At 39.9% G+C, this 22,970-nt stretch overlaps 3 protein-coding genes across 3 annotated transcripts; all 3 read right to left on the minus strand.

Moving 5' to 3' along the window:
* Positions 1–3,499: 3,499 nt before the first annotated feature.
* On the minus strand, positions 3,500–6,271 carry LOC114541038 (zinc finger protein 862-like). Its single transcript, XM_028561030.1, has 2 exons — positions 4,552–6,271; positions 3,500–3,753 (listed from the first exon to the last, which is right to left on the minus strand). Exons 1-2 carry the CDS (start codon positions 6,269–6,271, stop codon positions 3,500–3,502), a joined length of 1,974 nt encoding a protein of 657 aa, XP_028416831.1.
* An 11,294-nt stretch (positions 6,272–17,565) lies between these two features.
* LOC114541039 lies at positions 17,566–19,140 on the minus strand. The gene has a single exon (XM_028561031.1). It carries the CDS (start codon positions 19,138–19,140, stop codon positions 17,566–17,568), a length of 1,575 nt encoding a protein of 524 aa, XP_028416832.1.
* Positions 19,141–21,007: 1,867 nt separating this feature from the next.
* Positions 21,008–21,844, minus strand: LOC114541040 (eukaryotic translation initiation factor 3 subunit A-like). Its single transcript, XM_028561032.1, has one exon. The coding sequence runs from the start codon at positions 21,842–21,844 to the stop codon at positions 21,008–21,010; it is 837 nt and encodes a 278-aa protein (XP_028416833.1).
* Positions 21,845–22,970: the final 1,126 nt, after the last annotated feature.

The following is a 22,970-nucleotide window of genomic DNA, read 5'->3' on the forward strand; positions in this document are numbered from 1 at the left end:
GGTCACTAATTTCCTTTCCACAGATGACCTCCCAGCATCCCCTACCATTATCGCATCAAAAGGAAACAAATTCCTAAGCAATGTGCAAATATAGGACACCACAAAGGAAGAAACTGCCTACTCCTCTGCCCAATCCTTTAACGCACAATGCATCCCATGTACAGGTAGCTCTAAAATTGTCAACTTATACTTTTCCTGTAGTTTTGCTGAAACATTTAGTTGTAGATCAAGTTTTACAGAAGGTTTTATTGGATTGATGAAAATCACAAAAAAATTCAAAACATTGTTTTAATGTCAACTGTTGAAGACTGCAGGTCTAATGTGATATTGAATAATCAATATTTTGGGTATAGCAATCCATTTTAACCTGGCCTTGGTACTAACAGAGACATACCAAATGTTGTTCGAAGCAAGTTCTCATGAGATCCACTGGGTTACGCAGATTTTATCGACCGATTTAAGATTCACATCCATGATAAGCCCCATCTTACTGATGACACATGAATGATTCAACTGAAGATGCATGTTACTGACGATGCAAAGAGAGCGATCTCCGGGTTGGGATCAAAGGGGATAACATATGCAACAGCCTTAAAGACAATTTAGGAACAATTCGAACAGCCAAGTGTAATTGCACGCACCTTGATCAATGATCTAATAAAGGGAGATAAAATTGGCCGAAGTGATAGGAAAAGGTTATGTGAGTGCTCTATCGACCTCCTCAACTGCATGGTGACTTGCGAAGGGAACCGAAAAAAGCGAAAGACAACGAAGATGGAAAGAAAATCTATTCAGCTGATTCCTAGAAGAAGAAAATGCCCTTAAAGTGTTATGTATGTGGAGAAGAACACAGAGTCGTTGAATGCCCAAAGTGTTAGAGGCCACCATCCCAGAAAGATTAGAATTAGCAAAAAAGGCTAGATTGTGCTTTTCCTGCCTAAATCGCAGACATTCAAAGGACTGCAGAGGAAAAAAGAAATGCGACAAGAGTGAACCATGCCCTTAATTCCATGACCCCCTGCTGCACTCCGACCCTCCAACTTCCGCTTCAGTAAGCAATGCCACAACACCAACAACACAGTCCGCTGTGGGATCAGTCCTAGATGAGTCAAGTATGATGCCTGTAATCAAAGCTCAGTTCCAAGCCCTTAACGGAAGAATACGTAAAGGAAATATTCTGATCGATAGCGGAGCAGGAACGACAGCCATACAAAAGCAATTTGCGAGTGACCTCGGTTTAAAGGGAAAGAAAGAGCGCATCAACCTAACAGTAGTCGGAGGAAAGAGGCTCGAGCAACTGCACAGTAGGAGAGTCAACTTTTGTATAGCAGGACTCAAGAGTAACAAAGAATTCAAGATCGAAGCACACGAGATAGACAAAACCATTCTGAATGTTCCTGAATTAGACCGAAAGTGGCTCAATTCATTCTCTCACCTCCAAGATATCCAATTTGATTATACAGCGAGTCCAGTTGATCTCATCCTAGGAGTCCACTACACTCATCTACACGCGGAAGAACAAAAAAAACATGTCGTGGCGATGCCTTCCAACAACAAGTGGCCAAGAAAACTAAGCTCGGATGGTATGTAATTGGGGTAAACAAAGAATCTGGAACGTCCGGAGTTCCAAAAGATTGACTTGGAGAAATTCTACAAATTCGAAACGCTTGGAGTCCAAGCTCCCAATTGTCAATGCCCTACATTACCTCTGTCGCCTGATGATAAGCGAGCAATAGATCTAATGTAAAAGTTGTGCAAGCGCAAAGATAACCGTTACATCATTGGCCTCCCATGGAAAGGGGATGAGACTTTGCTACCTAACATTTGTTAGCAGAGAGCTGACTTCGATCGTTGGAAAAGAGTTTAAGTAAAAATAAAGAAAAGGCAAGAATGTACAACAATGCGATTATCCAATTACAAGCCAACAACTGAGCGATTCCGTTGAGTGAAGAAGATCTGAAAGTCGAAAGGAAACCTGTGTATTATTTGCCCCGCCATGGAGTTTACCGTCCTGACAAGAAAAGCACCCCACTATGAGTAGTCTTCGATCCAGCAAGTCCTTACCAAGATGCATCGTTGAATTCCCTCCTGTACAAAGGTCCAGGACTGATCGGCAACTTACTTAAAGTACTGCTACGCTTTCGTGAAGAGAAAGTCGCGTTCACAGAGATATTTCAAAGATGTTTCTATAAATCTTACTTCCCGAAGAAGACACCCATGTGCACCGCTTTCTTTGGAGAAACCTTGACAGGAGCAAAGAGCCTATAACATACACTTTGCAGAGAGTTACGTTCGGCGACAAGCCTTCCCCTGATATGGCTAGCTTCGTCATGTTTAAAATCGCAGAAGAAAACAAGAAAGAGTCTCCACGTGCAGCTATGATCCTAGAGCGTGACAGATATGTGGACGATCTTATTCATTCAAGTCAAGCAGCCTGCAGTGCCGTCGCATATCTAGTTTGTGTCTTCGAAAGCAAGAGTAGCTCCAATATGTCATACCACTATCCCGAGGCTAGAGTTGATGGCAGCTCTAATTGCATCGAGACTTGCCCAGACCATCTATGAACAATTTAAGATCCTTATAAGACCTAATGTTCCTTAAAGGAAAACCTGCATTCGTATTAAAAGGTAAATATTTAAAAAGTGTATCTTTAGTATTGCCAGAAATCTTTAGTAGAAGGTCATCGCAAAGATTGTCCCGATGGGATGACAACCATTCCAAACTCGATAAATCAAGGGCAACTTCGTATGGTGTATCAAAGCCGTGAATAATCCTCATTGCTCGTTTTTTAACATGTTCCAAGGACTCCTTTAATTTTTCTTGCAAGTTAAAGTTAAAAACCTCACAAACATATGACAAAACGGGGCAGATGCACGTGACATTGAAATTTACTAAGTCTTTGGTGTGGACTTTTGCTCGCTTCAACTGTGATAGGAAACAAAGGCGAGAATTTAAGATTACTTTGAATAGTCACACCCAGGATCTGTAAAGAGTTCACAACTTGACAGTAGTGTTGCCCCACAAATTTTGGTGGGCAAAATCAGACAGAGACTGCTTAAAAGATATTTGCATTTCCTCGGTCTTTTTTGGTTGAATTTGAAATTTGTTCTCACTTGACCAATTAGATATTTCATCAACAATAGCTTGTGCAGAGCTATGCCCAGATTTGCTCACAATTTCAAAGCAGGTTGTATCATCAACATAGATCACATTACCATTTGATGATTTAATCTCTAAATCGTTAATCATCACCAGAAAGAGCCATGGTCCCAGTTTATAACCTTGAGGAATACCAGTGGGAACATTATCCCAAGTTGAGAAAATATCATTCTCCAGTTTGACTCTTTGCTTACGATCACTTAAGAAGTCATGGATCCAATTTAAAATGAAAGGATTGATTTCATAGCTTTTCAATTTACACATCAGTAAGTTGTGATCGATTAAATCAAACGCTTTTTTGTAATCCATTAAGATTACTCTTGCTTCTGAACCCATGACATCAGTTGCTTCCAGCCAATGATGAGTTAGGTATATCAGAGCGTGTGTAGTCGATGAATGCGGAACACAACCAAACTGGTCGGATCGAATTTTCTTCAAGATGACAAGGTTTCACATGCTCTTGCATGACAAACTCTTCAGCGATTTTCAATAAGGTAGGCGTGAGAAAAATTGGCCTCAAATCTTTATTAAAATTTTTATGGCCAATTTTTGGTAGGGGGATGACATAGCCTTTTTCCATATAGTAGGGAATATCTGTTTTTAGAAGGACGAATTAATTAGATAACATACTGGTTCAGCAAGTAGATGACTAAAGGATCTTAGGAGCCAATTTGGAATGACGTCAGGGCCAGATGCTTTGGACACTTTAATTATCCTTAGTTTTCTTTAAACCGCTTCGATGGTAACTTGGGGAACTCTATGATTAGTTACCGCAATTTTTCCACTGGAGGATAGTTTTGAGTAGCTTTGCGAATGATCCAGAAACGTTGAATTTACATCGTTAGCCAATTTTGTTTCGGAGTTAAATTATGGCGATTCAATTTTCAGAAGTTTATTAACGATGCTCACATTCCATTTTTGACATACTGCAAATCTTCTTACAGGACGACTACCATTTCTTGGGATCGGTATGTTTCAAATTTTCAACCTTGTTCTTATAATATTTCTATTTAATTATCTTCCTTTCCTGGTTTACTCTATTCTGATAAAACGCAAAGAGCAAAGTGTTGTTTTCTTTCAAGGCCTTTTGACGATTATGGATTAGCTCTTTAAATTTAGGAGTCATCCAAGGGGCATTGTTAGCGTGCAATTTAACCAATTTTAAGGGCATAATTGTGTTCAAACCAAGGTTCGAATTAAATTTTTAAAAGTGGATAGCAATTTTCCGCCTGTTTCCTTATACAATAAAAAGTGAATAGCGAATGTTTAATTAAGTGATTAAACTATTTAATAACTGTATAAAAGCCGTATAATGATTGTTTATAATTGGAATGATAAGAAGAATTTCGATCAGGTGAAGAATGTTTTTGCAATCATTTTTGGTCGACTCACTCGTCAAAATGCGTTTCCAGACTTCGAAATACTTAACTTCCGTACTGTTTAAGAACGGTTGAACAATTGTTTTCAGAGTGTCCCACTCTAACAATGCTTCGTCAACTTTACAACCATTTTTCTCCAAAAGAATCTTAAAAAAATCAAGCAACTTACTCACAGCATTATCACCAAATGAAATGTCATCATTCAATTCCTTGGGCCAGACTGAAACGTCCAAAATTGATGTGATATCACCGAAAACTGGGGATGCATTCAAATCTTGAAACCGCTTCTCCATGCTCGAGAGGATTTGAGTTATTGTTTCAGAATACTGGTTTGCAACATCATCATTTACAAAATTGAATCTAGCTAGTGGAATACCTTGATAAGCTGTTTCCTCCTTTTCGTTGGTTTCAAGTTCAGCGATAAGTTGTTTGTAATGAGTGAGCTTGCTAGTGGGATCGTTGAGGGACTTCTCTATTAAGGCACGTAATTTCATCATGGACCAGGAAAACTCCTTAATTCTATGAACCGCTTTAACTGGATCGTGCAATTCTTGCTGAAAACCCAAACTTAAGCGACGTATGGGAGAAAGGATATCCAAATAGATTGCCAGGTAAATTGGAAATGTAGCATCTTTCCATTTGTACATATACCCTTTCAATTCCGCTTGCTTGGTTGGATTTGAATCGGTTTGAAAAAGTGATTCAATATGACTAAGAAACGCCCAGTAATTTTCTAAAGCTATTTTGATTGCGTTGACTTTGTGTTCTATCCAGCGAGTGCCAGTTTCCTTTGTTGGTTTTGGAATAGATGTTTGCCAAGCTTCTGCTAATTGCTTTAGTTCACTATAGCGTTTTGGACTGGCATTGTAAAGCGCATGAAGTACTTGGAGCATCTGATCAATTTTTGAAAATGCTGATGCATCAAAAACATCTGTCAACGCAAGTTCAATACAATGATTAAAGCAGTGAACCAAAACAAGCCAAAGTGCAGTTTCACGAACTTTTGCACCAAGGCCAGCGTGTATGCCCATATTAACACTTGCTCCGTCCACGTCGAGACCAACAAGGCAGTCAGGAAAGCGAGAAATAACAAGTCGACTGAAGGAACTCTCAATTGCACGTAATATTCCTTCAGCATCAGCTGTTGTAGCCGATTCAACACCTGCAAATTTGACGACAGGTGTTCCATCTTGAAGGAATAAAACATACACTAATTTCTGTTCAGTCGTGCTAACATCAGTGCTGCCGTCACTCAAAATGGAGTAATAACATGCTTTTGCTAAATCAGCTTCTAAACTTTCTCTGGTTACTTCTTCTATGACATTGACAAATTGGGCTGCTGCTCGATCAGTGGTGTAACTTTCTCCAATATTCAAAACTTTATTTTTGGATTGAAGTTTCAACAGTTCGGAAAAATCGGAGAAAGGCCTCTCTTGCTTTGTGAGATAGTAGGCTGAATTAAATTTAATTCTTAAAGACTCTCGATCTTTCACGCTCATGCACATGTTTTTAAAGTTCTGACCGATAGGTGTTACATCCACTACCCGATTCATATACACTTCAATTTCCATTTTGCTCTTGTCCTCGATTTGCTTGGCCTCCATGTGAGCTATACTGTTTGTGTGCCCTTGAACAGCATGTTTTTTCACAGATTCTGAACCTGGATGAATCCAAGTGGTGGAAAAATTCTTCATACCGTTTATACGACTCTCTTTTTTGTACAAAGTTTGCATCGTATCCGTACAACAAAACCATCCCGCATATCATAGTCGAATTCGCAACCAAATTCCTTCTCCCAATGCTGTACTGTTTTAAGTGCTGCTTTATGATCCTTCCCTTTGGAACTCATCTTTACAATCAAACTTACAAGATCTAACTACATTCAGTGAAATATTTTCAACATACATTTATAGGTCCTCCCCGCCTAGGCGTGCCTTTGGTTGACGTCTTATTTTTTACCCCCTAGGCGTGCTTGGTTGACGCGTCTTATTATCTTGAATTTACTTGAACTTGCTACGTCGCCATTTATGAAAATGTTGCTAATTGGATTTTGAAAGAATGTCGTAATCTCAGCCAGCGCTTGAAACACGACATTTAAAATGGAAACGATTATTTTAACAAGTTTTGTTGCTTTTGTATTATTTGAATTAAATGTTTTAAATTAAAATTGATACAACGTGCATCAAAATATGACATTGCGCTGTCTATTTTAATCATAGGCAACCCAAAAATGTGGGTTGTAATCTTGCGTGACGTCAATCTAATAAATGCGGGTTTCAAATTTTAATCAAGTGTACTCTTGCTGTTTTGCACCATTGCATAACTTACAATCGGCTACTTGAATCTACTTATATATCAATACTATGTATGTATGGAACGAAAAATTAGGATCAAAATACGATTATACATTTATGTAAGCTATTTATAATACATTATTAAACATTAATACACTAAAAGTTCAGGATTTTCCCACTCTTTATTTCTACGGCAAAATATATAATATGTAGTTCGCAATCGTCGCCATATGTTTCACACAGTAATCCTGTTGTTTCTGGTCTACGCCAATTTTATCAAGCATTTTAAAAAGGGATCTACTTTCGTCAGCAAAAATACCTAAACAACTCATGGATTTATTTACAAATACTACATCTCTATAAATTCTTGTTTGCTCTTTTACAAGTTCAAAATACTTTTGTTTTTTGCGGTTGCTGTTGTTTCGAAGGTTAGATTCATAACCGACGGTCAATTCTGCAATATATAATGTGTTGTCTGAAGTAACGAGGAGAATGTCAGGACGATATTGGTCCCCAGTGATAACAAACAACAACAACATAATAATAATAATGAAAACTTTATTCAATTTTTCTGTATAATATAATAGCAAATCTCACTTGAAAGTTAAAATAATAACCAATAACTAACAACTAACACTAATACTAATCATGATAGTATATTATGTGTCAAACAATTCTTACATTCTCATTGTGTGTCCCACATTCAGATATATGAGATCTGATTAAGTTTAATGGAATTTCCTCAGAACAGTTTAAGCATTTCACTGTTGGTCCATTGGCTCCTTCCCAAACAATGCAAGAAAGTCATAATTTTACTGTGACTGTTTACATCATACACTTCCTAACAATGAAATATATATTTGTACATGAGCAAATTTACCTGCATTGTGTGATTTTCGCTTGTCTGATCCGCAATTGTTTCAAGAGGAATAGTATCCAGATCAGCTTGAATGGGTCTTATGCAATAGTTTGTCCAAGACCAGAACTATCTCTTAGAAATGACACTGCATAAAACCACAACTTGAGGGAGGATTTATTTTCTTAAAATCTCAAATCCCCCTCCAGCTGTCAATCTAGGGTAAGCAGCTTCTAATTTTGCTTTTAAATTTGTGGCATTATTTTATTTAAAAATTTAGTATAGATACATAAACTACATATACTACACTAGGTTGCACAAACAAGAGGAAGGTTTGAACACAAGGAACTATACTAATATGAAAGGTAACCTAATTACTAATGAGACAATGTTAACAAGAACATAAATTAAGAGTGTTACAGTGACGACATTTAGGACAAATCAACTTGTAACTTCTAATATTGTCCTGATCGAATAGCACACGAAGTCTATGACGGCAAAGAAGCGCAAGACTTGACATCATCGGGTAGAGCGTTCCATATCAGGACAATATGGGGAAAATAAGAATCTCTAAATGTTGATGTTTTAGGAGTAGTCTTAAGTCTTAGGTACAAGCCGGTCGTAGAGCGATGTGAATTTCCAGTGCAGAATGAGATATAATTATCTAGCTTAATAGAACTATTATCAGATTTACAATTAAAGAAAAATACGAGATCGAGATATTCTAACCAATAACTAAGTGGTAATAAATTAAGGTGGCATAACGATCCCTATAACTATAGTGGTCCATTTTGGATAACTTACAAATAAGCTTTGCAGCTCTACGTTGAACAGATTCAACCAGTAATATGTTTCTCTGATCTGGGGAGCCCAGATCAGACTGCAACAGCCGAGGTGCGACCTTATTAATGCTAAATAAAGAGCTTTGAGCACATTGCTTGAAATTTCTTTAGAGCAATTGCATTTCAAAAAGGTGAGCATTCTGTTTGCTTTAGCTGATATAGAGCCTACGTGCCTGTTCCAAAGAAGTTACCAGTCACAATCACACCAAGGTCTTTTTGTTAGTCTACGCATTTGAGTTCTGCATTATGGTTAATTCTGTACACACAATTAAAGCTAATATGCTTACGAAAAATGCAGAGATTTTTGCATTTTCGTGGCCGAAACTCTAATTCGTTTTGTTTCGCCCAGTCGCTTACCACACTCAGATCTTCCTGAAGGGCAGCACAGTCCGGTTTTGAAGTAATACACTTGCAACATTTCGATTCCTCCACAAACATTGTTATTTGTGAATTTTTCACCTCCTCCGGTACGTCATTAATGTTGATAAAAAATAATATGGGTCCAAGTAGGGATCCTTGTGGAACTCCAGATTTGACTTCTGCCCAGGAGGATTGGATACCATTGATGACGACACGTTGTTTTCTCCCGGGTTTCTTCCACTTATTCCAACATGTTGTAACTTCCAGAGAAGGCGACTGTGACACACTAAGTCAAATGCTTTCGTAAAGTTGAGGTAAATGATGTCACTTTCTAGTCCCTTGTCCAAATTAAAACCAATGGTATGAAAGACCTCAACAAGTTGATTTGCACATGACAGGCCCTGTTGAAAACCATACTGTGCAGGGTGCAGAATTTTGGAAACATGAGGTACTAAATTTAGGGCAACACATTTTTCTTGTATTTTGGAGACTATGGGTAAAAGAGAAATCTGTCAAAATTTTTCCACTACATCTCGAGCACCATTCTTGTGAATGGGCGAAATATTCGCTTGTTTCCATTCTGAGATATAGAGGCCTGTTCTTAGGGAAGTATTAATGAAAACAGATAAGGAAGGTGATAATGATTTGGCACACATTTTTAACATAATAGCTGGTAATTTATCCGATCCAGTAGCTTTCGAGACATCCAAATTAAACATAAGAGAGAACACATCTTCGGGCGTAACTTGAATAAGTTCTAACAATTCATTAATATTGAAATTCACAGGACATAGATCCGGTGATGAGCGACATGTATGGTGTTTGTAAATGGACTTAAAGTAATCATTAAAAGCTTCAGCATGCTCAAAGTCATCACTAATTGAAACATCTTTATACTTAATCTTTTCAGGAACTGGCTTCAATTTATTTTTGAAGGAATAATATGACCAGAAGTGTTTCGTATTTGAAAAGGCCTCATTAGCAATATCACGCATATACACTTTTTTTTCGCAGCGAAAGAGTTTCGCTGAGGCAGTTTCACTGAAACGTCAATTCCGGCCGATTGCAAAACGTGCTTGACCCAATTTGATACAGTCTCTTTTGATACTGCCTTGTAAGGTTTTATGAAACTTATCAGCAATTGTTTCTCTTCTCGTCTTAAGACACTGGTCTTCTCTAAATAATGTTTTATGTGAGTAACAATGCACAAGTTTATATCTGATTTAAAAGCCATGAAAACCAAAGGTTGTTGGTGAACACCTTGCCTTGTGTGTTTTAACTTTTCAGTGATAGTAAATGTCACCTTGTCCTCATTAACAAACATGTCATCTATTGAAAGCTTGTGGATAGTTTGGCAGCTTTGTCCACTAAGTAGACATAATAAAAACGTTAATCTGTGAGTCAGTTCCTTTAGTGAAATGTCTTTATAACTGACTTTTGCTTTCTGATCAAATTAAATACCACATTAACATTCCAAATAGCACTGTATTTTGGTAAAGCTGGTCTCTTTTCAAAGGCGCCTTTCATGAATCTCTTAACTACAGGCAGCTGTCCAAACGGAACATCGGTATCTTTTATTATTATGAGCGATGATGGTGCACTTCTCGCTGTGTTAATATAACTATAGGACAAATTATCATTAACTAAATCCGAAAGAAATTTCAATGTCAAGGGTAGCGTGGGACAGACCCTATCACAATTGTCCCTTCTACAGAAATCTGACCATTTTTTGTATACCCCTTGGTATTACGCCAGAGTTCCATGCCTCCATTAACCCAAAATTATTTGAATTGTCTCTGCAGAGAAACCATCTAGTTGTAATTTTGTCCGGATACTTGACAAATAGCTAGGCGTAACGTCTTGTGAAGCGGATCGTCTTCTCTTGATTTGATTGAGGGCATCACAAGCAGGTTCTTTGATGGTTTCAGAATCGTCGGCTGTTGTTCCAGGATCGCTGTTAGCATTGGGAACCACAACTGTGTCGGCCAATAAGGTACCACAATGATTCCTCTCCCTCGTTCGTCTATTATTTTCCTTAAAACTTTGAGGATACAACTGAATGGGGGGAAACAATAAAACTTTATATCAGCCCAATGGATCGTAAACACATCGATGTGAAGAGCAAAGGGGTCTGGTTTATATGAGACGTACTGGGGAAATTGTGTGTTCAATTGTGAGGCAAAAACATCAATAGCAGGGGAAAATGATATTTCCTGCAGGGCTTGCATTAAAATTTTTGGATTTAACTCATAATCTGCCATAGTATTATGTGCTCCTGGGATATGAGCAGCTGTCAACCACATATTATTTTTCAATTTATTAATTTTCAAATTTTTGTGGTAATACCATTACACTTTATACTGTGACACGTACCACTTTTATTTGAAATTGAAACAGCACATGTGTTATCAATTAAAATCTTCACATGTTTTCCAACAATTTTATGCAAGAAGAGATTTTAATTTAAGTACGCCGCATAAATCTCTACGAAATTTATATGTTCTAGTGCTTCAGATGAGTTCCAAGGACCTCCTGTAGCAAGGTGTCCTAATGTACCCCCCCCCCATCCTTTTAGGGAGGCATCTGAGGTAAGTGTACACCATATTGGAGGGGTACACCCATAAGATGTTGGTAAATTGGTAACAACCAGTTCAGGTCTGCCTTTGCAGCTGGTGAGAGGTACATGACTGAATCAAAGTCACCCTTTGCTGTTTTAAGGCTTCTATTTTGTCATATTCAAGATTACGATAGTGGCTTTTTCCATATTTGACAGGAGGGAAACTAGACACTATATAGCCTATTGCCTGTGCTACCTCCCGTATGGAAGGTGATTTGTTAGCTATCAAATCAGATAATAAAGAGACAATTTTGTCAATTTTTTCTCTTGTAAGGGTTATTGTCATAACAATTGAGTTTAGTACAAAACCCAAAAACACAGCTTGTTGTAAAGGGACCAAAACTGATTTGTCTACATTTATAACAAAACCAAGCTCTGAGAGAAGTTTCATAGTTTCATGGACAGAGATTCAACATTTCTCATAGGATGTTGCTACGATTAGGAGGTCATCAATATAAATTATAAGTTATAAATTATAATTAGGTGGCCTTTTTCTCTCAAAACAGATAGCATATGTTTCGTAAGCTTTGTAAAATGTCTGGGGCATAATGATAAGCCCATTTGGATACACTGTATATTGATAGAGCTTGTTATTGTAAACAAACCTGAAGTACTTTTGAGAGTTTGGATCAATTTTAACACAATAATATGCATCTTTCAAATCAAGTGTGACTAAGAAACAGTCTTCAGTCATCATATCCAGCACTGTACTAATATTCTCCATTTTGAAATGAACATATGGGAATATGCAGGTTAAGCTCTTCAAATTTAATATTTAACGAATTTTGCCATTCTTTTTCGGTACAGAAAAGATAGGAGAGAGAAATTCTCCATGAGCCTGTTCATACTCCATAATAACTTGCCTTTTAATTAGATTTTCAATTTCCTCATTAATTTTGGAGATATGCTCTTTAGCAATAGAATTATTTGGAATAGTATACTGAAAAGGTGGCTTGTCTATAAAATTGATTTTTTCCCCTTTTACTATTTGCAAAATGGTATTATCAGCAGGGATGCCGGAACAGGGGGGGCAAGGGGGGGCGAAAGTGCCCTGTTGCCAAAAATGAAAAATAAATATAATACATACTAATTTTTTTATAGATTTTTAATGTATGATAAACAAATGTAAACCAATTTTAGTAATAAACTTGCCTAATATAATCGATAGTAACTCATCAACTCAGAACTCAGAAATGATACAGCTTATTAATAGCGACACCAAGTATAGCTAAGTTCTGCTTGCCGCTGAACTGTTACATCGTGGATTCTTAATTGCGTGAAACATGTAAATATTGCCGAAGTGTTGAATTGTGTGTCGTAAATTCGTTCATTTTTTTCACTATTTGGATGCTTAGAAAAGAAAGGAATGCAAAATCTGCTACAAAAGCTCTCGCTGAAGTCGCTGCTAAGCCTGGTCAGGCAAAGATCACATCGCTTTCACTTCTGCAACTAAAAAGACGAGTCACGATTTAAGCGAGCAAGGTGAGGTAAACGTATACCCGATATCAGTGCCAGAGCAATCATTTGACACTCAGTCTGAAAGTGATCAATCGCGAACAGGTCTAGAATCACGAAGCCAGATAGATCAAAGTTTTGGTTTCGTGGAAGCAGCATTGGTGAGATGTGAGGATGATTTTACAGTGAACGACAAGAAGAGGAGCGCGATAAATGGGCGATATTTTCAGCCGGGAACTGAATAAAGCATTCTGCTCAATCTGTGCTACTTTCACCGGTTACACTGCAAAGCAAAAAGGTGTGTTTGGTGATTATGAATTCGGGTTCAGCAACTGGAAAAAAGGTCCTGAGAAGTTTAAGGAATATGAAGAAAGCGTTTGCTATAAAACTGCCTATGCTGCCACAGTACCAAAAGTTGGAGGACAATGCTCTATTGACTCAGTTTGCAATACAATCAACGTAAAATCTGTAAAATCGAGAAAATTCTGTTAACTGCCACGAAAGAAAGGAGAGTCTCGTTAGCGGCTAATAATACTTTATTATACAGTGCCTCTTGCGTCTGCTTCTTGTGAGCGCACGTTTAGTGCCATGCGACGACTGAAGACCTGGTTGCGATCGAAAACTGGAGGGAACCACTTAAACGACATCATGTTTGCTAACATTCAGAAGAGGCACATGGATATGGTTGACATAGATGTAGTAGCCAAAGAATTTGCGGAGAGAAACGAAAGAAGAATTGCCTATTTTGGAAAGTACTATTATAAATAAATTACAGTTTTCAATTTTCATAATTTATAGTTATCACCAAATTTATTAATAGCTATAATTAACGTGATGATCAGAGTCGTAATGGACCAGTATATCCTCATTATTGTATTAATTCGTGTCTATTACATTAGTCTAGTTCTATCTGTCAAGCTTGATATCAAAATTAAAACCATCAATCGTTTTTTATGTACATATATCCTTGTTGATTGAGTTGCAAATTAAAGACAAGTAAAATAATATATACGTGTCAAATTGTCAGTACTAAAACTATTGAATAACTATATACTAACAATACTATAGTACTGACAACAGTGGCGAGATGCCCTTTGTCAGAGTTAGCCCCCCTGCCCTTTTATCGTTCCGGCGTCCCTGATTATCAGATGTAATGGATTGCCACTTCTCAATATAATTACTTGAATATATTACTTGAATATAATGACCACTAACAAAAGATGCAATACGAGCCGATAGGAAGGGTTTAACATGAGTGTCATTAATGAATAATCTTTTACCTTTGAAATTAACCACAAGATGTCTGGGATTTCTTCATATTTCTGTTGTTGGTGTGGGAAGGGTATGGTTTCCTCCCCCAATTCAATAAAAAGACTTATTTTGTGGGCGCTGTTGGGTAGGATAAGGGTGGTATCGTGGTTTTGAGGGTGGTCCATGAGCCATTCTTTTTTGCTCCAGTTTAGAACCTGATATGGTTTTTAACAAATCCTGACCAAACAGTAATTTTGTAGGTCAGTGGGTTCGATTACAAGCTGCTTTCAATGCAGGACTCTGTAGAGGTCTCATGCAATCTTGGCATTTAAATGAAAGCTCTGTGTTGACATTTCCTAACAGAGCAATAGAGTCAAAGAGTCTGGCAACCTCGTACCCAGGGTCTTTACTCGTGGGGGGGAGTAAAGACCCTGGTCCGGGCTGGTCACGTGGCACCCAGATTTTGGGTGCTAAATTGAATTTATACTTAGGGACGGGTGGTAGGGGAGCGTTATTATTATGATGGGAAAATTCTATATTTTCATAATAAACTTGTTTTGTTTTGTATTCGTGCGACATAAGTTTTTGGAAGAAATGCATATAAAAGCATCACAATATGACATAGTATTGTCAATAACAAGAAAGAATAACATATTGAATTACATTACGAGTATGTTGGATCGTATTTCACTGTTGTCATCTCATTTTCATTCTCGTCTATGGCGAGCCAAGAGACGCCAAAGAAGCTCTACAAAAGGTTCGGATCTACACTTTGCAGACTTTGTAAATCCGTTACCGATCCAAAGCACAGCAAGAATGTGTTTGAAGATTCAAACCGTGAAATTTTACGCAACGCTGAATCTGTTTACGGTAGCGATTTTCAGCGAGATAGCGCACTTCCACATTTAATCTGTCAACCTTGCGAAAGAAGGGTAAATAATTTTATCGCATTCAAAAACATTATTTTCGAAACCCAGTGTTCATTGAAAGAAGAGGTTCGTGCAAGACGTTGTATTGAACTATCACCGTCTGCCCCAGTGCAACCGTCAAAAGTTTTGGCAGCTGGCAATTCTCGTCGGCGAAGTATTGATTTTAACATTGCTAGTACCAGTAGCTCTGATCCATCTGAAAGTGTTGCTGAAATGGTGCCACATGTAAGTTTGCTTCTTTAGACTTTGTATTGTGTATTATCTAGTTTAGATTTGTCTAATTTCTATTACATGCTTTCTGCATATTTAGCGCATTAATGATGCTCGAGTCACTGATGCATATCTATGTTATCTGTTGCAAAATATTTGATAACAGACATGCAATAAAAGTCGTGTTATGGATAGTTTTATATTTTTATGTTTAACAGAGTCAAATCTTATACGAGGCAAACAAAGAGCTCAATGAAGTTGCTCGGAGAACAAACCCCTCAACCCAGCAACATAGAAAACTCCAGTCATCTGCCTAATTTATGGGATCATAATGTTTTTAAGATGTCATGAATTAAGTAGGATTCAGCGGATGAATTCAATGTTGCTAGTAGGAGGCCAGGCATCCCTAAATGTAGGTAATAATTTGACTTATTATTGAAGCCTTATTATAATGATCTTTTTCAAATATACCACTTGTTTGTGAAAGCTGCAGTTCCCAACTAAGAAATTTCAATTGCTATGTAATCTTGTTAACTCAAGAGCAAAGTCTTGCTGCTTTTGCACTTGATAATTAAAAGGAATAAGGCAAAGCAAGACCCATAAGGCCACTCCAGCATTGGATGGGGAATTGATCTTAATCCATATAATCTTATAATGAGGTGATAAAAAAGTTAAGTTATGATGTTGTATTCATTGTTTTTTATGCTACTGTATTTTTAGCCTAAAATGAAATATCCTCTACTTGATGAAATTGGTAAACAGTTCTTGGACCGTGCTGCAGAATTGGTCAAGGCTGGTTGCAAGTTTGTTTATGTCCTTGACAATATTGACTGGGAAGAAAAGGCACATGACATGAGGCAGGAAGTTCAAAATAGAAGTGTTCATGCTTTGGCAACCAGTATAGTTTTCGACCGTGTTTCAAACCAAGGATTGCCCGATTCTGGTCCTCAGCAAAGTTTAAAGGATTGCAATGTTCACCAGGTGGTGGATATCAATCCTCTGGAATTGGAAGTAATCAGAAACTGGTATAAGATACTTATTGGACAACTTCTGTTTGAACACTTTCCAGCTTTTGAAATGTTTAAGCGATTTTTCCCTACAAGTACTGGCAGTCATACATATACCAAGGAAATGTCAACAAAGTCAGAAATTTTAACAATGCCTATCCTCATGAAAGATGAGAAGAAATATTCCGAATGTGTGGATGTGCTGGATCAGCTAGAGAAATGGACTAAGGAAATTTACATTTCTGCTGGACTTTGTTCAGAGGATGTCGATAATGAAGTTCCGCCTCCAATCCAAGCCCATTCCAGACCTGACCAACCTGCTGCACATGTACCACCTGTTTCCTCCATATCTGATCCATTGCATGGTGTGAAAATACCATGCTTTGATGACCAGTTGACTCGAGTTCGCTTCTCCGGAGCAAGAGATTTAAGGGCTGGCTGTCATTCTGCAAAACACAAATTGGATCATCTTTATCCATTTGTTATTTTTGACTGGCATACCAAGAGAAGTTTTTTAAAGGTAAGATGAGTGGATAGATTTATAAACATTCCAATTGTTACTTCTCGATCGATTTCATTTGATTTCGCTACGATTCAAACTCAATAAACGTGGTTTTTCTAACAGATTTTATTTTAGACAAACAGTGCACAAAATTACGCTTGACTCACCCAAGCCTTAGCAACGACCTTCTCCTATTTCATCAATAAACCGTATAATTAAATCGTGCGTGTACGTCATAGGTGGCGACAAATAAACAGTTCGGGTCCGGTCTAAGAGTTGCCGTGCAAGCGTGCAAATAACAAACATAAAGTATAAAGGTGAAATAAACTATAAATGTTAAATATCAATCGTGCGGACGGAACATCGCCGGCCCCGTGTTCAGCTCCGAGTTAGGATGTGGACACGTCATTCTTTAAAGGTTGGGTTACTTCTTCGAGCAACGCTATCTTCACTACAGGCCGCACGAAGGTTCCTCTATTCGTTTTGACTTCGACCGCGCGGACGATTCCCGAATCTCCGACTATCGGGCGAATCACGCGACCAAGGGCCCATACTCCACGAGGCGAATCAGGGTCGACAACGAGAACAAGATCGTCCTTCTGGAGGTTCCGAGACTTCGCGTTCCACTTTCGTCTTGGTAGCAGATTTGGGACGTACTCTTTTAGCCATCGTCTCCAAATGTGGTCAGTGACAACTTGAGCTTGTCACCATCGACGTCGGCTGGATATTTCCTTGTCGACAAATACGTCTGGTGGTAAATTCGAGCTAGGATGACCAAGGAGGAAGTGGTTTGGGGTCAAGGCTTCGTCATCCGACAGATGAGTGCTGACGTGGGTGAGTGGGCGACTATTCAGTAAAGATTCGACCTCGGCCATAACTGTGAGTAGTACCTCGTCAGTTAGGGTTTGTTTTCCAACGACGGCTTGGATGGCTCGTTTGCAAGACTGCACCAGTCGCTCCCAGACGCCGCCGAAATGAGGCGCAGATGGGGGGTTGAAATGCCACTCAATCTCTTGTTGTGCCATCTCGTCGTTGATTTTAACTTTGTTCCAGTTCCGAAGACACTCTCGTAGCTCTCGGTCGGCGCCAACAAAATTTGTACCGTTGTCGGAGAGAATGCGTCGAGGTTTCCCCCTTCTGGAGATCATTCTACGAACTGCCATAATGTAGGAATCCGTCTCCAATGTATGTGAGATTTCTATATGGACTGCTCGCGTAACAAGACAGGTGAACAGGCAACCATATCTCTTCTCGGTCTTCCGAAAACGCTTCACGACTAACGGTCCAAAGTAGTCCACCCCAACATGGGAAAATGGCGGTAGATGCGCTTTCAATCTCACGCTTGGGATGTCGGCCATCTTTGGCGCCTGTGGTCGAGCTCGTTTTCTACGACAATACGCGCAGTTGTGGGAAATCGTCCGAATTTCAGCGCGACAATTCAGGATCCAAAATTCCTGACGAATTGCATTACGAACGTGCTCGTTGCCCTCGTGGTAAAGCCTTTCGTGGAAATAGGTGATTATAAGCCGGGTGACATCGTGTTTCTGCGGCAGAATCACTGGATGTTGGGTGGAGTAAGGAATTGGGGCCTTGGACAGTCTTCCGCCGGCCCGTAGCAAACCGTTCCCGTCGAGAAATGGCGTCAGGGTAAGGATGCGACTCTGTCGGGATATGGGTGTTTTCGACTGCAGCCCACGAATTTCTGATGAAAAGTGCTCGATTTGGGCCGTCTTTATCCAGACATCTTTAGCGTCGTATCGCTCCGAAACGGTGATCGACCCTAACTGTCGTTCTTGCGGTGATCTGCGGCAGTTCCTGATGAATCGGAGAATCCAGCATGTAACGCGTATCAGTTTGTTCCACGACGAGAAACGAGAAGGGTCCAGGAGAGCTTGCGGATTGTCATGAGTCACCCCAGTCCACTCTTGGTTGATGGCATCTGATGCGTCATCGCTCGTTTTAGCTTCGGTCGGCCAGAATTCCTCGCGTTGATAAAGGAGTGCCGGCCCATTCAACCATCGGCATTCTGGGTGCAACTCGTTAGAGTGTAGACCGCGGCTACCGTCGTCGGCGACGTTTAGACGACCAGGTACGTGCCTCCAATGGGATGGGTCAGTAGAGTCTTGGATTTCAGCTACGCGGTCGGCGATGAATGTTGGATGACGACGGCTCGCGCTACGGATCCATTGGAGAACTGTACTATTATCACTCCACAGAAGGCAGGATTCAAAGTTGTAGGTGTGCTCCCTCTTTACGGTCTCCAACAAACGGACGCACATTACAGCGGCTTGTAGCTCTAGCTTTGGGATGCTCAGTTGTCGGAGGGGCGCGACTCTGGTTTTCCCCAATACAAAGCAGCATTGTACGGACCCATCTCCATAGAGAAATCGGAAATAGGCTACAGGGGAAAAGGCGTCGATTGAGGCGTCGCCAAACAGGTGGACCTGTACGGCCGTCGGTTGTCTCAGGGGCGTTCGATAGAATCTCGGTTGGGCGAACGAAGCCAAGTCTGCTAATTCATCTAGCCATTCTTTAAAGGGAGCTAGTTCTGCTTGGCTGATTTCCTGGTCCCAACCTCATTTAGCACACCATAGTGTTTGAAGGAATATTTTCGCTCGGAGAATGTAGGGTGCGATCATACCAAGAGGGTCGTATATTGTAGAAATCAAGCTCAGGACCTGCCTCTGAGTGGTCGCCGACTTTCGGATTTGGTTCTGGAAAACAAAGCAGTCTGATTCCGTGTTCCAGGCAACTCCGAGTGCACGTTCGGTCGGGAGTTCATCATTGAGGTCAAGTCCCTTCAAGGAAGGAGATAGTTCACTTTCTGGTATGCGGGTTAACACTTCGCGTGAGCTGCTGCACCATTTGGTCAAGCGGAAACCGCCTCTTGAAAGCAACTCGGTTAGGTTCTCATAGGTCTGCACAGCTTCGTACTCGTTTCGCACGGACTTGAAGTGGTCATCCATGTAGAAATTTCTCAGGACCGTTTCTGCGGCGGCGGGGAATTCATCAGCGCCATCCTTTGCGGCTTGACGTAGAACATAGTTCGCAGATGTCGGAGACGACTTCGCTCCAAATATGTGGCGACGAAATTGATAGACCTCCGGTGTCGAACTACGGTCTTCTCTCCACAGGAAACGAAGGACGACCAACCTTTTTCGTTGTTGATTCTAGTATTACCAGGGCCTTTTTATCCTCGATTGCTCGGGCTGTATCACCGTGGTATTTGCAGCCAAACGACTCCGTCTCCCACCTCCGTTTCGCTACAAAGGTCGGGCATAATGAAACCAGGTGGTCACCGCCATCGAAGGGACATGGATTTGTAGGTTTTTCACCTTCGTGGGTTATGTATGTGTTTGCTGGTTGGCCATCTCTTCACCGGCTTCGTCTATCGTTACCTGATCCGCTAGAGAACTTAGGTTTTGGCTTCGCGGGCAATAGTTCGTAAGCCTCCGATTGTTTCTGTAGCCAATCTCCGAGCGTAATAAGCGAAGGACGTACAATCTTATCAACGATATGTTCATTCCATTTTAGGATCATGGTTTGAGCCAGTTTCTCAATGGCGGTCCTAACGTTGCTGGAAGCTTTCAAGTCGTCGACATATCCCAGATCTTTGAATGTCCAAACAATACCTTTGACTACCGTGGAAAATGCCGTAACGCTACCTGGATCGTCCTCTGTAACTGCAGGTGCTTTCGAAAGCTTATCCAAGTGTGCTTGCACGACGATATGTGGTTTCCCGAAACGATTTTCAAAGCTCTTTAATGCTTGATGGTAAAGGTTCCCGTTGTACCTGAAGCCAGCAATCACGGATTTCGCTTTTCCGACAACATTTTGTTGGAGGTGGGTCATTTTTTCCGAGGGGGACATCGCCGTTCGGTGAATGATCGCCTCAAACATTCCGAGCCAATCTGTCCACTTTAAAGGGTCGCCGTCAAACTTCGAAAGTGTTAGTTTCGGGATCGAGTTGCAGTATGCCGAGGGTGTGGGAATTGGTTCGCGTTTTTGATCATCGTTCATCACCGGCGGGAGATTGGCAATCCATGAAGCGGTAGACACTGCTCTTTCGTCGGGGGCTTCGCAAGGAAATTTACCCAATTCGATACGCTGGTTTTCGTCCTCCTTTATCCCCGGATTGAGGCCACTTCAGATTGTTGAAAGCTTATTTCCGTTCTCGACAGGGGGTTGATAATCCTCGTTGAAGTCTCGGAGTCGTTTCTTTAAATCACCCGAATTTCCCGAACTGACTGTTTCGACTTCATCTTCAATCAACCTGGCTTCGAGATCGGCTTGTTCCGCAAGGTCTTTCGCCTCTTGTATGCGGCGTCTTTCTGTTTCTTCTCTGCCAAGACGGTCGTGTTCCCTTTTTGCTTGTTGAAATTTGAGAAGTTTTTCACCTTCGATGCGCTCAAGTTCCTTTCGCCGAATCGATTCTTCTTCTATTTGTTTTGTTTTCAGCTGTGCTAGCTTCGCCTTTCGTCTGGCTTCGGCTGCTCGTATTGAAAGTCTCGAGGTTGAAGATACATTCGACTTTGCCTGTGCGCTATATCCGGAAACGGATGGAGGTTCGTCTTCGCGTTGTTCGAGGTGCTCGAGTGCCTTTGCCACAGCTTCGTCAGCTTTTTCGGCTACTTCTACCAACCATTTCTTGACGTGTTCGTGTTCTTCCTCCGGTAGAAGTTCGTAAAGCTTTCGGTTACATTTATCTGCGCTCTGAACTTGATTTTCTATTTTCGCAATAAGGGTTTTGATCAGTGTTCGACTTCCATGGTCTTGTATGAGCTTGTTTAGCTTCGTTATAAAGCGCGTAACGCTTGATTTCTCTTGCGCTCTTTCCCCTTTGATGCCCTGGATCCGTGCGCGTAAATCGACGCTGGTATTTGGCGTTTCGATGGCGGGGTGCGAGCTTTCTTTCTGCGTGTTTTCGCCGTTTATATTCTCGCTCGTACAAGTTGGACTTTGCGCGTCTTGATTAGTTGACATATTCACTTCTTTTCAGGAGATATATCTTTTTTCACGGATTCAAATCCGGTTTGAATAAGGACCAATGTTACTTCTCGATCGATTTCATTTGATTTCGCTATGATTCAAACTCGATAAACGTGGTTTTTCTAACAAATTTTATTTTAGACAAACAGTGCACAAAATTACGCTTGACTCACCCAAGCCTTGGCAACGACCTTCTCCTATCTCATCAATAAACCGTATAATTAAATCGTGCGTGTACGTCATAGGTGGCGACAAATAAACAGTTCGGGTCCGGTCTAAGAGTTGCCGTGCAAGCGTGCAAATAACAAACATAAAGTATAAAGGTGAAATAAACTATAAATGTTAAATATCAATCGTGCGGACGGAACACCAATGCTTAATGAGTTAACCCATTAACAGTCAAAAAAACCTTTATGTCCAATATTATAAATACATGCATCATGTATGAATAAATTTCATTGGAATTTCTATAGGATTTTCAAGTAATTTTTTGAAAATTTGCCTCAATAAGGGTTAATGCATTATGTGGGAATCTTGAATAAACTGCTTTAATTAACATTATACGATATAAAACTATAAATGCTAGAAAAATTAACTAACAGTGGAAGCCGATTACTAATAGAACATATGTGAATGCCTATCATTATCTATTGTTTGGTAACCCAAAGGTGAACTAAACAAAATGTTGACATTAGCATTTTGCCTTTGTTTAATTTTAAATTCAATAGTAAGGGTGATTGAAGTTGTGATAATTATAAACTTTTAAACAGTCAAATTTTTAAACAATTACCATATAGTTACCTAAGACATGGAGCCTTTTTTTTATGTTTCATTCAGTTTGATCATCCAACATTCAAGGTTTTTACTTATGTTTAGACAGCATTCAAAAGACTGTATAAGAATTCTGGGAGAGAGAAAGGAAATCTCAGATTTTCCAGGGAGAAACCAAATCGAAGGAATGTGACAGCTGATGTTAAACACTATAAGGGTTGTGAGCAGCTGTTCCTCAGTGTTGGTAGGTGTTTGTAGGAAATGGTGACCACCTTTTAATTATTAGAAAGCAGCTTTTGATCCATTTCTTTGCTACTTCTGGATTTAATCAGTTCCCCATTGAAATGTG

This window comes from Dendronephthya gigantea, unplaced genomic scaffold (assembly GCF_004324835.1).
Source record: "Dendronephthya gigantea isolate DGI-Jeju-01 unplaced genomic scaffold, DenGig_1.0 000262F, whole genome shotgun sequence".
NCBI lineage: Eukaryota > Metazoa > Cnidaria > Anthozoa > Malacalcyonacea > Nephtheidae > Dendronephthya > Dendronephthya gigantea.